At 42.9% G+C, this 21,562-nt stretch overlaps 1 protein-coding gene across 1 annotated transcript in view; it reads right to left on the bottom strand.

Moving 5' to 3' along the window:
• UQCC1 (ubiquinol-cytochrome c reductase complex assembly factor 1) overlaps nucleotides 1–21,562 on the bottom strand; it is a 90,186-nt gene that overhangs the window by 22,892 nt on the left and 45,732 nt on the right. The window contains exon 7 of the mRNA XM_019733379.2: nucleotides 21,269–21,377. Coding sequence (XP_019588938.2) covers nucleotides 21,269–21,377 — 109 coding nt within the window. The remainder of the gene's footprint in view (nucleotides 1–21,268; nucleotides 21,378–21,562) is intronic.

Below are 21,562 nucleotides of genomic sequence, written 5' to 3'. Positions count from 1 at the left end.
GAGCAGTGGTATCACGACGTAATTTATGTTCCTTGCCAGACCGTAAACTGTCTGGTACAGAATACTACACTGCCCTGTAGTGCCCAGTATATGCTTGATAAGCATATGCTGAGTGCTTACTACACTAGGCACTGTGGTACATGGAGGTGAAAGATGAATAAAACACAGCACCTGTCCTCAAGAAGTTTGTAATCTCATGTGAAAGACACACCACCACACACAAATGATTAAAACACTTAGCACACTGCATGTAAAGAATGGCAATGGTTGAGTCTGGGGATTGAAAGGCTTCGGGGTGAGGCAACATTTATTATACTGGGTATTAAAGGATGAACGGGGATTAGAACTTTTTAGACAGAAAGAATGGTATGCGCAAAGCCACAGAGAGGGGAACAGTATAGCGTTTTTCTGAGGAAAATCTGTAACAAAGACCTTGTGATGGGAAGAAGCAGAAGGTAGAGTTGGAAAGGCAGTTTGTGGTTGGCTGTACATGGCCTTAAATGCCCCATGAAGGAAAGATCAAGAAGAGTTCTAAGCAAAGGGAGGTTGCAGGGAATGGCATGGACAGATTTACTGTCAAAAAGTAACACTAGAAGTAAGGACCACATAGCTGGGAGAAGGACCAGAGGCAGGAATACTAGAGGCTGTGCCATAGCTCAGGTGGGAGTTGGTAAGGAACTTAATTAATGTAAGTGGCAAGAGTCACAAAGGAAGAAAGGCTTTCAAGAAAAATGTCTACAGCAGGCTCAACAGGATTTGATTGTCAAGTGGAGGAGAAAAGGTAGGCCGTGACTTGCATGTGATCAGACCTCACTGAATGCGAACTGAAGAAAGAATTCAACAGTTCCACGCAGTCATAAGCTGATGACTTTCTGACCCTGGCAGCACTGAGTGTAGACAACCAGTCTTGTAGGGTTTTAGCAATCACTGTGCCCTCAATGTCTCCTATGCTGTGGTAATGGAAAATCTTACTTGGACAAGATGTAATATGAGCAAGATGTGTATTTAGCTTGAGCCCGGCAGGCGTCTCCAGTGGAGCAGGAGTACAGTGCACCAGGGCCTAGGAGCCTGAGCCCTTTTCCCAGGGATTTGTTCACTACCTCAGTGGGTATCATTCCTCTGGGTCCTCTGCATTCTACCTGCAGCCATGAGATGTGACTGCTGTCAGTAAGAAGATGCTGACACACCTCAGCTTCCCAGAGACAACTGCAGGCTCCCAATTGCACCCTGGACCTCATGACTGACTGACTACCTTTATGAGTGCAGAAAAGCTTCAGGCACAACTTTGCCTTTTTAATGATTTTCTACTACATTTAGGTAGACTGGGGACAGTGGAAAATTACAGGATGCATGCTCCCCATCAACACTGGCCATCTCAAATGCACTGACATATAAGCCAAACAGCTGAAAATGGATAATTAACAAGTTCATGAGTTCTTTGCTAATGGAGCCTGGGCACTGTCACTTGTCCTGGGTGTTGAGGATCTAAACAATCTAGAGGACCCAGACGCAACACTGAGCTCACTGACCCCAGCGAGAGTCATTTCCCACTCGGCAATTCCAAGACACATAGCACGCTGCCTGGACAGCAATATTTTCTTAGAGGATCCAAAATCGTGAGAGTCCTAGCCCTTTCATCAAATAGCCCTGCCTTCTCTCTCTCTCTCTCTCTCTCTCTGCAGTAATGAGGAGCAAAAGAGATGGGCCACTCTAATGAAAGGGATCACACAGGTTAACTGGTGACTCCAGCTGGGCAGAGGAAGTCAGACCAACGTCTACAGCCCCAAACAGTAACGTGGACATGTCCACTCTTCTCCACGGGTCACAGAATGCTTGTTTTAGCCACTGTTTCCTTACCGCTTACTATTCAGAACTGAACGATTTCCAAAATACTGACCCTGTGGTAATCTGAGAAAGAGGCTGTTCCCTGATGTAGCGATAAGGAAACAAGGGCTCAGAAAGGTCAGGGGAGTCTCCCAGTTATCACTCAGCGCATGGATGGTCCAGAGGTTCACAGAAACAAGGTCTTGACTCCTAGTCCAACACTCCTTTATTGAAGGCTCACACAGAATTGCCAGTCAGCTGATATTTTACCGAATCCTGAGAAGTATCCTGAGAACGGCTGAGCCTGGATTCTCGGTAGGAGCAATACGATCACTCCTGCCTGAGTCATGAGGGACCCAGAGTGAGGGAAGGCGTGACTTTCAGAGACTCCCTGAAAATGCAATGGACACCTGGCCTTACGAGCTGACAGTGGCCCCATCTCTGTAGGATAATTCTTTTTGTCCTCTTTTTTTAAGTAACAGGTTCTTAAAAGGGTAAGCATTTTATCTAAAGGAAAAAGAAATGGTGTATCTGTTAAAGAGATGTTCTCTCTAGCCATTTGTATTCAAGTCCCAATTGGACCTAAGAAACACTATGAAAACTAAGTAAATTCTGGGCCCAAAGAAACACTATGAAATCTAAGTAAATTCTGGGCCCAAGAGCTCCATTTCCCTACCTTGTGACTCTGGGAAGACAAGTCTCTGAGTCTCAGTTTTTCCATGAAAACTATGCAAGATTGCCTTTCCTTTTTCTTTTTCCATTATCATGTGAGATAAAAATGCTTAACAATAAGCGATAAAATGACTAGCAGCAAACATCTATCCAACCCTCAAGCACTGTTTTGAATCTCACATGTGAAAACTCATTTAACCCCCACAATGCTGTAAGGTGAGGTGGGGACTAGAGCAATCCCTATTTTACGGAGAGGAAACTGAGGAACAGAGATTAAGGACCTTGCCCAAGGTCACATGACTGGAGTGGATCTAAGCCCAAAATGACTGGCTTCTGTGCCCAAGCGCTCTCAATCACTGTGAACTGCCCTGGAAAGAAATTTACAAACCCAACCCACTCCTCCACCTGAGAAGCAGGCCTGGCAGCTGCCATCCCTTTCCGCACCTGGGGGTCTCCTACTCTCCTACACCATCCTGCCATCACTCTCAGCCCTGCTCTGGGCCAGTTTCTCTAGGAAGTCTGCAGGAAAAAAACAAAACAAAAAAACAAAACCCAGCGAAGTCGTATCTTACTTGTTTATCTATTTAGTTTGGAACTTAAACTAAGAAAGAGACAACTTCATTTCTCTTCTTGCCATAAACATTGTAAACCCTGTAAGATCACTTCTCTCTCATATACTCTCTACCAATAGCATTTAGGGATTAGCATGTGGGGAGGGACAAAAATGTCCCTTAAATAAATGACTGAATGAGTGAAACAATCCTTAAGAGAGCCATACAAATTAATAATGCTGCTGGACCTGGAGGGGAAAAAATTCAACAATGCCTCCATCATTCACCAAATGTACACGCAGGGCTAACCATGCGCCAAGCACTGTTCTGGGAGCTGAGGCTACAGCAGTAAGCAAGAGACATCTTGAACTCCTGGAGCTTACATTCTAGGAAAGGGAGGATGGGACACAATAACATATACGGACTGTTAGATGATAATTTAGTGCTATCGCCCAATCCTGTCATTCAAGATCCTTAAGATGAGAACTGCCCACGGCTGTGGTGTACAGATGTGGGCACAGGTTGGGAATCTGCTGCTGCTAAATGCAGCCCAGCATTGATGTGAAAGTAGGAGAAACTGATCGGGGACAGAACGAAGGATGTATGATGGAAGACTGACTATAAATCCTGGAGGACAAGGCTATGTTTTGGCCCCATCTGTATCCCCAGCGCGGTGCCGAGCACAGAGCAGGCACTGAGTGAACACCTCATGATGGCGCAGAGCATCTGGGGACTGAAGGGGAACGGAAAGCGCCATGCCTCCGTACACAGCACTGCTCTGCACCGCCATGCTGGGTGAGCGAGGGTCAAGGGGATAGCTGAGGGAAATTAATCAAGAAAATTTTATTCAGAATATGTTTTACCCACATATCTAGCACAGATATCTCAATAGCTATGTTAGTTTTTGAAGGATTATCTTTACTTCATTTTACTCTTCCCTTGGAGCTTCTTGCAATGCAACAAAACTACTTGTTAAATCTAGAGGCATTTCCTGTGTACCTCGACTTAAGAAGTTTACAATTGTATTGGTAGAATAAGACATAAATGTAAATCTGGAGTGGTCAGGGAAGATTTCAGGAGGGAGTCGGCAGAATATGGAAAGGCAGAGGCCAGAAGAAAAGTTCTGCAAGCAGAAAAGATAATAAAATGATGGTGAATCACAGAGAGCCTTGAAGACAGGTTAAGGGGTCTGGCGCAGATCTAGCAGGCGCCAGGGAGCCATTGCGGGTTTCTGTGTGACGAGTACTTGACATAAGAAGTGTTTAGGAAGATGAACTGGGCTGTTGAATGATTTGCAGGATGGATCTGAGATAATGAGAGTCGAGAGGCAGGGGGACCAGTGAAGCAGCTGACAGTGAATTTAGGTGAGAGGTCAGGACTGGATCTGTGTGTCAGTAAGACAACTTAAGTCCTGTTAGTGGTTGTTTTAAAGAAGGGCTCCAGGGGCGGCCGGATGGCTCGGTTGGTTAGAATGGGAGCTCAGGGTTGCTGGTTCGATTCCCGCATGGGATGGTGGGCTGCGCCCCCTGCAACTAAAGATTGAAAACGGCAACTGGATTTGGAGCTGAGCTGCACCCTCCACAACTAGATTGAAGGACAATGACTTGGAGCTGATGGGCCCTGGAGAAACACACTGTTCCCCAATATTCCCCAATAAAAATTGTTTTAAAAATTTATTAAAAAGAAATAAAGAAGGGCTCCGTGTAGCTCCACCTGCTCCTTTGAGGACCAGACATGTTACACTTACAGCAAGTATCAGTGCCACTCAGAAAGGATCAGCCAAACAGATGACAACTGACATCAAAAAAGAAGTCCCTCCTTTCTAGCTGGGCCCCTTCAGTTCCAACCAATCCCACAGGCTCATACGCCCAGCATTTTAGGGAAACAAAGGGAACGAGGGATGTTACAGCTGCCTCACTGGTGGATCCAGAAACACTCACAGTACATCCAGAGCAGCTGAAATCAGTGTCTGGCTCTACTGTATCCTGGGTCTGACCCCTAGGTTCCAAAATTTTTTCACAGAGCCCTCCAGATCTTAGCAGAGCCACTGCCCTCTGGTAGTGCCCAGCGAGGGGCTAACCCCACAGGACAAAGGAGCAGAAGGCTGCCGAAAGAGAGGGGCAGTATCAATCTTGCATCATCACCTCAAGAGCTGCTCAAGGAGCCACTGTAATCTAATCACTCCTTTTTCTGAGCACACTATTTACAGAAAGCACTCGTTCAAATGCAAGTTTTATCTGAGACCATTAAACTATTATCCTAGTAGCATTCATTCACGATTTAGCATTAGTTTGTCAGGTAAGGTAGCAGGAGAGAACTGACTCTAGAAAGTGTGGTTAGGATAGTGGCTGAATTCATTCACTAACATTTGATGAAGACCTATTACATACTAAACACTGTGCTAGTCACTGGAACTGACCTTAAAAGGTCAGAAAAGGTCTGTAAGCTAGAAGGACAAAATGGAGGGTGTGTGTGTATGGTCGCTCCAGGGAATGGCAAAGGTGACAGTATGATGTAATGAAAAGAGTAACAGAATGAATCAGCAGTGAGTTTAGTCTCTGCTCTGCTACTAATATGCGACACGGAACAAGCCATTCTTCTTGCCAGGACTAAGTGTCCTCAACTGGAAAGGGCTGAATTAGAATCATCACTGCAGCTGTCAAGCTTCTAGAAGGTTGCTGGCCACTGAAGTGGTCCAAAACATAAATGTTGCTTTGCAATTCTGATCAGCTAGGGCAGTCTGGACTTCCTTCACAAGTCCCAGGAGTCACCATCTAGTGGGATTTTTCTGATATCCATATCCACCCACTGCTTCAGACCAGAAAACTCTAGCATGTTCTGAACCCCACATCTGTCCACAAACCATGTGAGGCTTTCCTGGGCCTTTGAGCTGAGGATATCAGGAATGGGGCCAGTTCTTTAGGGCTACAGGGCAAGAGAGGCTTGGAGAACAAGCAGGAAGCCTGGCAAATTGCTATTCATTCTTATAAATTCTGCCCTGGCTTGGAAAATTCTTATTTTTTTCCCCAAGCTGGAAGGGCCCTTAGAAATAACCTGGTCTAGGTTCTTCATCTGAGTCTACTAGTTAATGGTAGAACCAAGTCATCACAAGAGTCCCTACTCTTCTGGCTTCAAGACTAGTTGAGTGTTTTTTCAACTCTTCCTTCCTTTCCTCCCTCTACAGGAAAGCTCTTTGGCAGTCGATTCAGCTTGGGACCTAAAGCACAGGCGACAATAAACATTGTCTTTGAAAGAGACGAAGTATGGCCATAAATATATACCCAAAACACCAAAGACAATGGAGTTCACTTGATATCTGAAGAATCTTAGCAAAAGGGCACGGGACAGGGATGCAAGTCACAGTGTGGGAGACACTGAGAAGTCCACTGAGCACTTAATGGGAATTGTCTCCTCCTTCCCCCACCACCAGGCACACACCACAAACTTGCTGATTCTTAACCCCAGCAGCTGAACTGCTCAAGGCCCAGAAAAGGGGCAACGCACACAGTTTACACCTTTTATTATTCTGATAGAAATTTCTCTCTCGAGAGCAAAAAGGGGTCAAAAGTCCAAAACCAAAAATATATGTCTTTATAAGTCAGAGCAAAGAAGCATTAAAGCAGTTATTAAAAAAAAAAAAAAAGCCTCAGTGAACAGAGCAGAGTAGGAGGTGTTAGAAAACTCACTCCAAGTAATTTATTCGCTGGGAACCACAAAGGGCTTTCCCAAGAACAGCAAAAACACCATTAATTTCCCCAGTACCCTCCTTTCAAAGGGCTCCAAACACTTCACACATATCGTTTTAAATTGTCCTCAAAGGCTCCAAAATAAGGGGTTACTATTTCCCCAGGTTCAGATGGAGAAACTAAAACATTCCTGCCTGCCCTGCTCTGTCCACGTCATCCTAACAGATTCGGCCAACGGAGCCCGTGCCAGGGTGAACAGGAGATACAAAGATGAAAGGTATGAGCCCCACCCTCCAGAAAGTCAGAATCCAGTGGGCATGACAGATGTGTACAGAAATCTTCTTGACATAAGGCAGCCAATGTCAGGTGCCTTATACCAGGTCCATATCCAGCACCCATTTTATCAAGTGCCTAACGTGCCAAGCGACGCGCTAAGTCTTTACTAGCCTCATATTGTCTAAGTCACACATTGGGTGTGGCTTATCTGATAGAGGAAGGAATGCAGGCAATGACAAGGTGGAGAGACTTGCCTAAGGTCTCAAGGCCATACTATGGCAGAGCAGGGATTAGAACCCAGGTCTACCTGGTTCCAAAGTCCATGTGATGGGAGGTAACTGCTTGGAAAACTAAGTGCTGGCCTTTGGACGTTTTAGTACCAAGTGCCCACATCTTAGAGGTGGACAGCATGACACAGGCACCCTCACTAAATTTGGGGGGAATGTCCTGTTTCCCTGGCCCCAAACTGTATCTGTATGTACTAATTTAGATTCTCCATCACAGGGCCTGTTCTTCTGAGTCAGGAAACCAAAGGGAAGAGTCTTCCAAAAGGGAACAGAAGGGCTGAAAGGTCCTGAGCACTTTTTGTTCCACTGGTGGGCACTGGAAGCAGGTCAGGGCCAGGGGGCGTGGGGTCACCTGGATGGCTTTAACAGAAGGTCTGGTGAGGTCATGGTACGCATGCCAGCAGAGCATTCTTTGCTCAGAGCTGGAGGGGAACTCCTGCAGGGGAAGGAACCCCTTGCTAGAGATCCCTGGGGAAGGGCCTTGCTTGGTGACAGCTCTGCAGAGCTGGGTAATCTTTGTCTCTTTTGTCAAGGCTCCATTATGGAAGCCAAGGAAGAAAGTACCAGGCTTACAAAAAAAAGAGCTTATAGGGCAGCAGGCCACTGTCGGTAGACCAGACAGGTCACAGCAAGCACTGTCACCCTGGGGAATCCCTGGGTCTTAACAAGAGCCAGTTTAATACAGAGGCTCTATTTTAAGCCCACAGGACCTGAGGCTGATGGGGGAAGAAGATACTCCAAATTCTGGGAGCAAAGCTGAAACTGGAACTAAGGAAGCCCAATCACCAGTCAAGCATTCTTTCAATTTCATTCATGACATCCTTCTGGAATTGTTTTTAAATCTTAATTTCACCCTAACAAAACACCACCAACAAAAACCCTTTGATGGAGCCAGATACCTCTGTGTACTATTATCTCATTTAACACAAGTGACTTTGCTCCGATCAATGGATGGGTTAGTAATTAGTTCGCTCATTCATTACTTATATTCTACCTACTTCCAAAAAAAAAAAGGTTCACAATGGCTTACTATAAAAGGCATGTGGTAAGGCCAAAAGAGCAAAAATGTTAAAATCAGTGAGATCTGGACTTGTGTCTTACTATGGTGGCCACAGCCAAGTCCTTTCACTTTTCTCCTCAGCTGCAAAATGGGGACACTCTCATCTCTACTTGTAAGGATTAAAGCAGATGGTTTCTGAGAAATGCCTGGCACAGATGTAGGCCCAGAGTATGCATCTCAACCAAAACAAAAGTAAAAGAGTTAAGTAATAAAATGTGTGTGAGAGAGAAAGGGGCTAATGAATAACTAGATCAAAAGCTCTAAATACGAGAAGCTCTGTCCTTTCGGGCAACAGGGAAGCAGGACTGTTAGACCCTTCTCACTGTTAAATAAAGGGAAGCACAGAAGTTCATCAGGACAGAGAAAGTTCTTCATTCTACACGCAGAGAGGCTCATACACAACACACACACACACACACACACACACGAGCGAATGTGCACGTGCACACACAGACGCACGCACGCACGCTTTTACTATTTTTCTCTCCAACAGGAACAGGGCAAACGGCTCTCCAGAGCCCTGCTGCCCCTGACCCACACTACTGCTGTGCGATGAAGTACTTCAACAGTTAAAACATTTTTGTGCCAATATTTTAAGAGTGCAGAAGGTTCCAAATTACATGTAAAATAAACAATGCCAGACTGTGAAAACTCTTGGCTGCAACGTTCTCTGATGTTAACAAGAGTTTCTTTATTACTGTAACCTTTCAGAAGTGAATAAAAATTATTTCTCTGCCCTAGTTTTGCCCTCCAGTAAAAGGGAAGAGAACAGTGACCATGGAAAGAGCTGTACAATGACCTCTCCTGAAGGCTGGGAGGCTGGGAAGGGGGCAGTTTAAAACACAAAGCCTTCCATATATGTTTCTAGTCAAAGGTTAGAAATTTAGTTTGTGCTGTGCTGATCATATTGTAAAATTTTACATTCCTAATATTTTTATGTAACTAAAACCCTTAGGGGGACGAGAGGGCATTTGCGAGAGCCCAGACTAAGTGGGCGCGATGGAGAAAACCCAAATCTTGACCAAGACTCCTCAGTCATTCGTAAATCTCCCTACTCAGAAACCGAGTCTGAAGGCCCCTTAAGAAACAGGGAAGAGCTACGGCTGGGCAGGACTTAGACAAAATATGTTACTTTGCAGACCTTTGAGGAAATGTGAATATTGGACACAGAAGGATCTCAAAATGGAGCTAGTCTGGATAGTCTTCTTTCACCAGTGCGGGAAAAGTCACCAAACGAAGGCAAACATGGCTTTGTCCTCTCACCTGTCGGCCTTTATCCACACTGTTCCTCTGCTAGGGATGCTCTTCTTGCATAGCAAACACTTATCTGAAAAGATACAACCCAAATGCCATCTACCCCAAGCTTTGCTCCTCTGGGCCTTTTAGCAATTTTCAAATATCATAATTTCTTAATATTGTAACCACCTGTTTATGTTTGTCTTTTCCTACTAGACTCGGGGGTCAGGGACAATATCTTCATCACGTTTGTATCTCCAGTGCCTAGCAGAATACCTAGAAGCTAGCAGGCCACAATAAAATGGATGGATAGATGGGTAAAACCTTGTTTGTGTCTGGGAACAGAAATCAGACAGAGAATGATGAACTGCTAAAAAAACAGAACACAAGCTCTGGGATTTAACACAAGGCTAGCTTTTCAGACTTTCACAGAGTTGCAGAATGTTAAGTCTGGAAGAGAATTTAGAAATCATCTAGCTCTCCTCCCCAGAGAGGTGAGGTGATTTGACTTACTCAAGCTCACCCAGAGAGCAGCCAGGCTGGCCAGAACTCCTTCCATTGTACCATCCCATCCCTTCTCTCTACTGTTGAAAACTGTAGGTGTAAATATTTATTTGGCAGCAACATGAGACATATGATTAAGACTACATATTGTGAGAATGTTATTTCATTATAAACAAATGAACAATAGATATCACGCTAGGAATTCAAATAACTTGATATAAGATACGATATCTGAGTTGCTCAAAAAGCTAAACACAGAGTCACCATATGACCAAGCAATTCCACGCCTAGGTATATACCCAAGAGAATGAAAACATATGTTCAGACAAAAACTTGTACATGAATGTTGACAGCAGCATTATTCATAAAAGCCAAAAAATGAAAATAAGCTAAATGTCTATCAACCCATGAATGGATAATAAAATGTGGTATAATCCATACAATAGACTATCTATAAAAATAATGAAATACTGACACATGTTACAATGTGAACCTTGAAAACATTATGCTCAGTGAAAGGAACCAGACATAAAAGGCCACATATGATATGATTCCATTTATATGAAATGCCCACAATAGGTAAATCCATAGAGACAGAAAGTAGCGTAGGGAGTGCCAAGGGCTGGAGGGGGAGGAGTGGGGATTGATTGCTAATGGGCATGAAGTTTCTTTTTGAGGTGATGAAAATGTTTTGGAATTAGATAGTGGTGATGGTTGCACAACATCGTGAATTTATAAAAAAGCACATTTAAAATAGTGGATTTTATGGTTTATGAACTACGTCTCCATTTTTTAAAACGGAATAAAAAAATGGTACAATTTCTGCCCTCTAGGAGCTAACAATGTAATGGAAAGAGTCAAGACCAACATACAGAGATACTGAAGAACTCTTAGACTCAGCGTTATGCGACAAATAATGTTATGCAAGTTAGAGGAAGAAGGAAACACTTTAGTTTAAAATCTTCGTGCTAATGCTAGAGCCACCATTTTTAGTAACCACCTTGGCAGGCAATACAGAGTAGTGATTAAGAGCATGAGCTCTAGAGTCTGGCAGGTTTGGGTTCCAATCCAGGCTGCTGTATTTACTGTGCGAGCCTGATGAAGTTACCTGACTGGTAGGCTACATAGTGGTCTCCGAAAGATAGCTACATCGTATTCCTGGAACCTATGGATATTACTTTATATGGCAGAAAAGAACTTTGCAGCTGTGATTAGACTAAAGCTCTTCAGATGGGGAGAGTGTCCGGGATTATCCAGGTGTGCCCTTAATGTGATGACATGTAACCTTAAAATAGGGAGGCAGAGGGCTCTTAGACCCAGACAGAAGAGAAGGCAACATGATCACAGCGGCAGAGTCTGGAGTGATGTGGCTGCAAGCCAAGGAATGCCAGAAGCCACCAGAAACTGGAAGGAGCAAGGAAAAGATTCACCCCTAGGGCCTCCCGAAAGAGCACAGCCCTGCTAACACCTTGATTTCGGCCCAAACTGATTTCTGGCCTCCAAAGCTATGAGAGAATAAATTTCTGTTGTTTTAAGCCTCCATGATTGTGGTAAGTTGTGACAGCAGCTACAGACAACTAATACACTAACCTCTCTGAGCCTTAGTTTCTTCATCTGTAAAATGAGGATAGAAATCCTATCTATCTCACAGGTAAGATTGTTGTAAGATGCTTGAAAAGTACACCGCAAAGAGAAAGTGCTCAATAAATGTTAGCCATTACCATAGGTGAGCTCTGTATTGTTGAGTTTCTCTGTATTATGCTGAAATCCTCATGTCACTAGCCCATGCCCAGACCCTGCTCTTCTTAGCAGGGAGGGCCAGTGATCAGGAGACCTGAATTGTTGCTCTTCAGTTGGTTTCTAACTTACACTTACTCAGCTCTCCCAGGGCCAGTTTCTCCATCAGTTAAAAATGAAGCTCAGACAAGAGCAATGGGTCTCAAAGTGGGGGGTTTGTGAAAACAGATTGCTGGGTCCCGCTTCCAGAGTTTCTGATCAGCAGATCCAAGGTGAGGCACTAAACATGCATTTTTAACAAGTTGCTACGTGATGCTGCTGGTCTGGGGACCACACTTTTTTGAGAATCTCTGGACTCGATTATTTCACAGTTCCTTTCCAGTTTAACAGATTCTCCAGGCACATCTGACAGATGTAGCACTCAAATAAGAAACACTGCTGTATCAGGCTGAATAATAGCCTTAACACTAAGTTCCTTTCCTGGGTAGAGAGTGGGGGGGAGGGGGTAGCATGACTATGAGGTACACGGTAAAGACCAGTTTTAACTTTTGAACTAAGCAGAATGAAAAATCTTATGCAATGGTGGGAACAGGAAGAGGCTGTCCCATTATCCAACATGCTGGCCCCATTTTAATTTATCTTAATCCCACCTTTCTGCCTTTTTTACCAGACCCCTCCCCCTCACACTCTCCTCTAGAAACACATCTAGGTGTCTCCTGAATTCATTTATTGGCTTTGCCGTGCACAGTATAATACTGCCTTTGTTAGTCTCCCAGCCCAGCCTCTCCGAGCACCAGTATTCAGTCTCGGTGTTCCTCTACTCTTAAAAAAACATAAGCAAGGAGTCTCTGAAAAATAATTGTAAAATCAACTAAGGCAAATTCAGACGATGTGGAGACATTCAGACTCTAAATGCTGGAAAAAGAAACAAATTCAGAACATTGTTAGCATTCTCATCTGTCTCCCCCCGGCCCCCCCTTAATCTCTATTAGTCCCGTAGAGAAGGAAACCTCTGCCGTATTGGATTAGAAATTTTGAATAAAAAGTGCCTCAGGTTTGGGACTGCACTGAAGAAATGGAATGCCTCTGGATTCAAGAAAAGCTGTCCTCTTGGTCTTTGGAAACCTTCAGTAATACGACAGGGGAGAAGGAAGCTGCCATGGGGTTGATTTGGGGAAGATATAAAATGGACACTGGACTGGGAATCAGCATACCCTCGTTTGGGTCTTTATTCTGCTGTTTTCTAGCTGCATGACCTCAGGCAAACCAATTAACTTCTCTGGGGCTCCCGTGCCTCACTACAGAAATGAGAGGGAGGGAACAGATCTATGGTCCTTAACCTGAGATGAGCCTAAGAAATCTTCTGGGGAGATTTTTCAAATTATATACAACTGAGCCCCTTCAGACTGAGAACCATTTAATGAGAGAATCTCTGAGACAGTCTAACATTCTAAGCTTCACCTAGTCTATAAAGTAAATTAGAAGTATAAATGACGATAGAGAGCCAGGGAACCCATGAGGCAGGGGAGGAAGAGAAAAATGAACTTGGGGCGGGGGGCAGTAAGCAAAATTGAATGCAGGTGTGACATAAGATCACTCATTAAGTCAGTATGTGGAAGATAGTGCTAACAGCAGAAGCAAGTACCTATATTCACCCAGCAAATATCAAAAGGCACTCTGTTTCAAAGACCTCGGGGATCCTAAGATTCTTATCCCACCCAATGGTCGTGACCTACACAAACCCATAATTACAGTCTAGTGCTTTCTATCTCAGTTCATGCAAAGTGCTGCAGGAATACAAAGCAGGGAGTAGCCAAATACCCTAACATTGTTGGAGATGCTGGGAAAAGCTACTTGGAGGACGTACTATCCAGCTGTGTCGTGTAGCATCATGAGCAGAGAAGACAGGGGTTACGACCACTTCAGACAGAGGCAGTGGCATAAACAAAAGACCAGAAGCATAAAAAAGCATGACAGAATGTGGCACCGGCTAACATCTGGATGAGTGGAGCATGTGTTTGATGGGATGTGTGCAGGTACTTGTGCATCAAAAACCCACGTGTGGGGGGAGTGTGTTGGAAATTAGACACAAAGGCAGGCTGGAGCCAGAATGTGAAAATTCTTTACCCCCCGTTTTTACTTTTAAGAATTGCAAACTTATAAACATGCATGCTCTTTAGATTCATAATTAATATTTTGTGGCATTTGTTTAGCTCTATCTACAATTCACCCTTAAAAAACATGGGTTTGAACTCTGCAGGTCTACTTATATGCGGATTTGTTTCAATAAATACTGTAAATGTATTTTCTCTTCCTTCTGATTTTCTTAATAACATTTTCTTTAGCTTACTTTATTATAAGAGTACAGTATAAATACATACAATATACAAAGTATGTGCTAATCAACTATTTATGTTATCAGCTTCCGGTCAACGTAGTTAAGTCTTGAGGGAGTCAAAACTTCTCTGTGGATTTTTTTCACTTTGCATGGGGGGTGGGGTCAGTGCCCCTAGGCCGTGCATTGTTCAAGAGTCTACTGCATACATACACACGCACACCTTTTTTTCTTTTGCTAAACCATTTGAAGATAGTTGCAGATAACATTTCACCCCTAAATACTTCAGCATGTACCTGCTAAGAACAAGCACATTCTCCTACATGGTACTACAAAGGGTACTGTATGCCATTGCTAAGAAGTTTGAATTTTTCCTATATGAGATGAGGGCCCTCAGAGATTTCTGGACCGAGGAGGGACATACTCAGATGTGGGATTTAGGAAGAAAACTTCTGCCAGTTATACGGTGGGAGGGTTCAAGAGTGGGGAAGTCCAGGAGCTAGTGGAGAGGCCACGTGTGACAAAGGAGAGATGATAAGGATCGACATGAAGCAGTGGAACAGAGGAGAGAGAAAATCCAGATATATTTTGGGCAGAAATTGGACAGGCCGACTAGACGCAGAGCATGGCAGGGGTTGAAGATGACTTGAAGAATTCTGTCTTGGGGGGCTGGATGCAGGGCGATGACATCAGAAGTGAGACAGGAAACACAGGAAGAACAGGAGAACAGGTTCATGGAGCTATTTATCCCTTGTCTGCTGAGCGAGACTTATTTAGAAGTATTAGCGACCCCTCAGGGAGGTGTGGGAAAGGGTTTTGGCTGTGCCTAATGCACACAGCTCTATGCAGTATTGTAACTATGGTACAAAAGACAATCAAATGGAATAGGGCACCCAGAGAGACTGGAGGCAAGAGAGGTGATGGGTTGGAGGGCTGAACGGTTCTGAAATGATGAGCTGAATCGGGATTACTTAGCATGAGGAGTAAGTACTGCAACGGATCATAGAAAGGCAGGACAGGGCACTGAGGCAGCCAAGGCCTTGAAAGTGGAATTAGGTCACTGTCTTTCTCCTACAGAAATGCCATGAGATAAATTAACTGAAGGTAAAAATGACCATAAGAGAGATAAATAAATGATCATGTGTACAGATAGGAGATTCATGCTTTATTAAATTTCAAATACAGAAAGGTTTATAACTTCTCTTTCAGGGACACGCCCTGAAATAGTGATCCAGTATGGCACTCAGGACAGGCAACCAGAGCCATCAGACTGGCATTCTGGGTGCACGTACCCAGGCATAGAATCAGTTGGAAAACCACCTAAAGCACATACTCCACGCACCCTTGCTACCTCGTAAGGCCTGAGGGTATAAAACTTGTGTAGAGAAAGGAATAGAGACATACATCTTCATTTGGACCCTATTTAAATTCATTAGCCAATTCCAAAATGGAATTGCTCTGCATCCTAAGAATTTAGCCTTCTCTCCCCTAACGAACAAGTATCCACTCCAACAGCTTAAGACATTTTAAAAACTTTCAAAAGAACGACTGATATCTGAAGACAAACATATATTCTGATTTTAAAGGCCTTGAGCCCAAGGGATGTCTTTGTATTTACACTCCACCATTCATACTATTGACCACAAAAACTATACCATTAAATTGATTCTTATCTTTTAAAAACATACCTTTGGCGGTTACTTTAATTGTGATCTAGAGATACAAAGTATAGCAAAATTTTTACCTCATGGTAAAACAGGGGAGTTTGAAGATCTGGAGGTGGGGGGAGATCTGAGTGGAATTACAGAAGCCTGGAAGGAAATTTCCAGAAAAACTAAAACATATGCAATTGTTATTTTTACCACCCCTTATAGATTTAAAGCCTTTGTTAGTTTAGAAACATAAAATACTGTATGTATAAATTGATTTTTTTAACCAAATAATTCCATTAGAAGAGGGGAAAGGATGGAAAAATAAAAATAAAAATTGAGGGTAGAGGAAACAATTTGTTTTTCTTCCAATATTTAAGACTAACACAGCAAACACATGTCCTCCAAATAAAAAAAGGATACCTCCCCACCCCACTTTTTCCAATACTCATGGTCGGCTTCCAAAACGTTCTTCTTTCATCAGCTGTTTATTGGGCACACATTCAGCCAAGGGGCAAAGACAGGCACTTAGCAGACTACAAAGAGGGGTACATGTGATCCTGTCCCCCACCCCAACCCACTTCCCCTGGAAGGTAGTCAACATACATGAACGACAACGACACAAATACAGTGAGAGCCAGAAGGGTACATATAAATTATTACGATACTTCCAACGAGAGGAAACTGGGATTGGCTTCCCGTTTGGGGTGGAGAGATGTGAAGGAGTTGGGATTGGGATGTTAGGCCAATCCAGGTTTATGTACCACGGGAGGAAAGCGGCAAGACAGGAAGAGCAAGGCATTCGGCTTGGCTGGAGCGAAGAGTATGTGAAGCAAGGATGGAATGTGATGTTCACTGAGTGCTTACTATGTGCCAGGCACATGTGCTAGAAGGTTTTACATATTCACGGTTCAAGAAGAGCTAAGGGAAATTAGATTGGAAAGGGAGGCTGGAGTGTGATCAGAGAGAACCTTGCAAAGCAAAATGCTGGTACTGAAAAGCAAAGTAGAATTTTACAAAGGCGTCCAGTTCAGCCCACAGCTCCACCTCTTCCTAGGCCCTCTCTGCACCAGCCCGTCAGGCAGTTCTGCTAGGGAGAGCAGTAGACCATCAAGTAACAGGAGGGTCATCCTTATTCTGGAATGGTGCTAGCAAAAAGTCATCTGAAGTCCTGTGAAGGCACCCAGCATGCCAGGGCCCACTGATAAGGATAAACTCGTGCAGTGCCTTAACTAGCCCACCCCCACCCCTTCTTCCCACCTAGTCTCCAGGGCTTGGAAAGCTTAAACCTGCTCATTGTAAGCCACAAGGTGGAGATGTCTGGCAGGGCAGAACTGAGAGGAAGTCGTTTAGCCAGCCTAAGGTTACCATTAACACTTTGAGCCACTGCCTTGAGCTAATTTTTATGTTTGTTTTTTAAGTTTGGTTGAAATGTCACAAATGGAAAAATTAAGTAAAGCGCCCCGGTTAGCCACAAGACTGGACACACCTGGCTGCAAACCCAGCAAAAGAAACTTACTTCATTAGTAGGGGAGGCAGAAAGTGAAATTTACATCTGAAATCTGCCTGCACCAGGAGAAAGAGCTCAGGCCAAAGGCGCTGTCTGTTTTTACAGCTGTGTCAAGTCTTAGTTCTCTACTCTTACCAACACTCAGGAGTGAGGCAAGGGCCCAAGGAAAAATGGTCTCCAACCTCTTCAGCTGCAACTCAGCTCACAAAGGTTTTTAAGAACCAGTTAATGAAATAAAACAAGACCAGATGAGGTGATATAATGAACTTTATTTCCACAGCTAATTTATATGTTTAAATCCTAAATAATGTTTTTTTAAAAAGTCAGAACACTCTAAATTATTGATGTGATTTTTGTAACCTCAAATTTAACACTTGCTTTATACCAGCTTCACTGAAGATATATGAGTCTGCCTTGTTTTTCACAATAGTTGGGCTCCTAAAATGCTGGCAAAAAGCAAATTTTTGTAAAATGAAAAATTCCCACCAAACGAAAGACTGGAATTCTAATTTCAAAGTGCTTGATTCAAATTTCTGATTTGTCATTAATTCATAAGTGGCTCTATTAGTTCTCAATGTTACCCACACAAATCCACTCAAGTAAAGTAATGGCCTCTAAGAATTCTTTGGCACAAGAAAAATCACTACTACATTGATCAGTCTTATAAATCCTTGTATGAGTTTTCTTAAAGATGTACACCTGGCATGCCAAATAACACAGATAGATTTGCAAATTACCACCTTCAAATCACAGGTTGTCCAAGCTGAAAAGAAACTTGGAAATCATGTAGCCCACCTCCATTCCTCCCCACACACTTTTTTTTTTTTTTTTTAATGAAAACACAGAATTACAGAGGAAGAAAGACTTGCTAGCGAGAGTCAGAAACAGGCCAGACTGGCTCCCGACTGCCTACTACTCCCTAACTCTCCAGCCACATGACCCTAACTTTCCCATTTCTTTAGGTTGTACACAGAGAAGACTGAAATCCCCTCTACATACACACACAATCACACTCACAACTTAGAAGTGTTGAATATATAATTTTCTTGCCTTTATAAAGGGTGTCTGCTGATATCATGAGACTGAAAAGGGGGGATCAAATCAATTATAATAGAAAAGCAATAACAGTAATTCCTCAACCCTTCCAAATCTCTTATTTTTAAATCATCATCTTTTATTTATCGTCTTTGTAACTAAACTGGAGCTGGGCATTTCCCTTCATGAAGGTGCGTTGAAGAGTCTACTTGGGGAGCATCATGGATCATCTGAAACCCTGCTCTTCAAAGTGGAGTTGCCCCTTCCCTACCTGCCCTACCAGTGGCATTGGCATCACTGAAGCTTTATAGAAATGTGACTCTCTGGTCCCACCTCAAACCTACTGAATCAGAATTTGTATTTTAACAAGGTCCCCAGGTGAACTGTAGGCACATTAAAGTTTGAGAAACACTGATCTAACACGCTTCTCTACAGGGCAGCATCATGCCTAGAACAATACAGATTTTTTTTAAAATGGCTGAGTAAAATGAAAGGATAAAAAAAAGGAAAGACTAATGCTTGCAGGACGGCACGGATGTACACCTGGGCCAGAAACTAATAAATCAAGTATGATTTATCTGAAAGATAGGTGGGCTTTAAAACAGAATTTCAGAGGCTAAAGTTCAATTTCTTCACCCAATGTTTACTGTGCAAGCAAAAAAACTGGAGATAAGAGAGGTCTCCTGCCTTTATAAAGCATAACAGACATTAAAAAGTAGCACAGGAGAAGGCTCAAAGTGTTGAATATTGTGCTAGAGCTATACATGGAAATCCAAAAGGAAATTCATGGAGGAGGGGCAACTAAAAGGTTTTCCTGTGACCCAGAAGTCACCTATGGCTCATTAAGCTATTCAGGTTGGGGACAGGTGGCCCACATGGCTCTAGTAGTCCAACTTCCAGCACAGTTTAGTCAACAGTGATAAGAAAAAAGGCTAACTAATAGAAGGGCTACTGTGGAACTGCATGGCAGTCGGCCAAGGCTTTAGCTGGCCAGGGGTATCATGGGTCATCATTAATGGGAAGATCTGAGTCTGCCAGCACCACCCTATGTCCACTGTGTGCTGCCAGAGTTGGGTAGTAAGTACTTGAGGGTAACTGGAACACTCAGCTGGATGAGGAGCCTAAGGCGGCTGATCCCACTCTAGGCAGCTAAGACAGCAGAAAGGCATGGCAGGAAGAAAGAAAAGAAACCAAAGAGCACAATTACAAAGACAGTTGAACAGTGACTCCAAAATAGATGATGATGATGACGATGACGACAGCAGCTAAAACTGTGACATATGCTATCACCTTCTTAGACTGAACTGATATGCCAATGGGCTACTGTCCCAGAGAAAGGCATATAAATGCCAGTGAAGTATTCCCGTGTCCACTGTGCTTCCTATGCAGCTCCTCTAAAGACAAGAGAATTTGAAAATATCCTCAACCCACTCTCAGTAGGCAACCATCCTTTCCATAACTTAGTCTCAAAGACTATAATTTTACACACATAGTAAGCACATGATACCAGTAGACAATAACATAGGGATATGTGAAAATAATTACAATAAATGAAAGTAAAACCTGGGTGAAGATCTTCCACTTAACTCCCATGCAGCATGGAAAGATCTCCAAGACATATTATTGAGTGAAAAAATGGAAGTTGCATATAAGTCCACAGAGGATGATATCACATATAATAAAATATATACATCCAAAACCAATACTACAAATTTTCTATGGATAACAGGAAAAAGTCTTAAAAGACAAATAGCAAAGTAGAAACAGTGATAACTTCTTGAAAGGAGGTAACTGGCCAAGACTGGGATGTAAAGGGATTTCAGTCTTAGTTGAATTTTAAAAACAACTCTAAAGCAAAAACATATCTAATATACACTGAGTTTAAAAAGCCAAGATGTAAAACAGTGTGTATAGTATAAGCCCACTTGTGTTATGTTAAAAGAATTACAGTTATAATTTGTATTTGTATAGAAAACTAGAAAGATACATCAACTCTTAACAATGGTTACTTCTGGGAAGCTGGACTAGGGGAAGGACACTTGTTTTTTCCATTAAGCGCTTTTTACTATTCAATTTTTATTCTATGAACATGTATGACTTTTTAACAAATCTATAAACTTTGTTTACTTCTCAATCTACAGAGAGAACTTTGCTCTGTAATGAAAGAAACCAAATTAACCCATTTTGTGACCCTGTCTGATGGTTCTGTTTCAGATGTTCCCAAGCTAGGAGGCACAAAATGGGAAAAAACAAAGAACTACAATCTAATAAAACATGGTCGAGACACATAAAATACGCAAAATACACAAAGGAAGACAGTATTTATATAACCAACTGTATTCTAATGTTTTTGTTTCATCTTCCTATTATATTCTGTTATATATATACTACATAGTCTCCTTTCTCATGTTAATGATTAAGTATACTAACGTGCATTTCCAGAAGGTACCTTGCCAAAAGTATTCTTGGTTGTTAGTGATCAAGGAGCTTGTTATTCAGTACCTGAGAACAGTACAGGCCCCATGCCAGGGTCTTTTCATTCAACCTAAATTAGAGGACTGGTTCAAATATTGAATCAGTGTCAACAGCATAGTGTCCTTATACTGGATTATTATTGGAGTTCCTCCAGTCACCAAATTCATCCTTATCACCATGCTTTGGGCTTAATAAGCCCATCTCCATACACAGGGTATCCTCACACTTGCCAGTGTGTGCAAACCTATAAATAAAGCCGTCTGTGGCTTGTCAGTCTCCATAGAGGCAGAGGTGACTCTAGCTGAATTACCACTTGGCATTAGGCAGCATTTCACAGAAATCTAAAAGCAAGGCCATTCTAGAACAGATAAAACTTCAACTCAGTCCCTCATTGTAGTTTCCAGGACCAGAATCTCACAGCACTCACTTACCCCCATGACTCTGCCACGCTGTTCAACATCCTCCCACATAAAATGAACTATGACGCGACACATGTATTTCCCACTCCGGCCTTCCTGCTTCATTCGGACGAGACACATCCTGGGTGGGAAGAAGACATAAAGAGTCACTGGCTGTTTGCATTTTTCACATCACACATTCCCACTGAAGGTCAGCTCATCTGAGTGAATTCAGCAGAGCAGAGAATCACAAAACTGGAAGTGATTTTTAAAAAGCTTTTATTGAGGTATAGATACCATAAAGTACATAAGTCTTAAGTGTACAGC

The sequence above is a fragment of the Rhinolophus sinicus genome, linkage group LG13 (assembly GCF_036562045.2).
Source record: "Rhinolophus sinicus isolate RSC01 linkage group LG13, ASM3656204v1, whole genome shotgun sequence".
NCBI lineage: Eukaryota > Metazoa > Chordata > Mammalia > Chiroptera > Rhinolophidae > Rhinolophus > Rhinolophus sinicus.
This window is presented reverse-complemented; position numbering and strand designations above follow the sequence as displayed.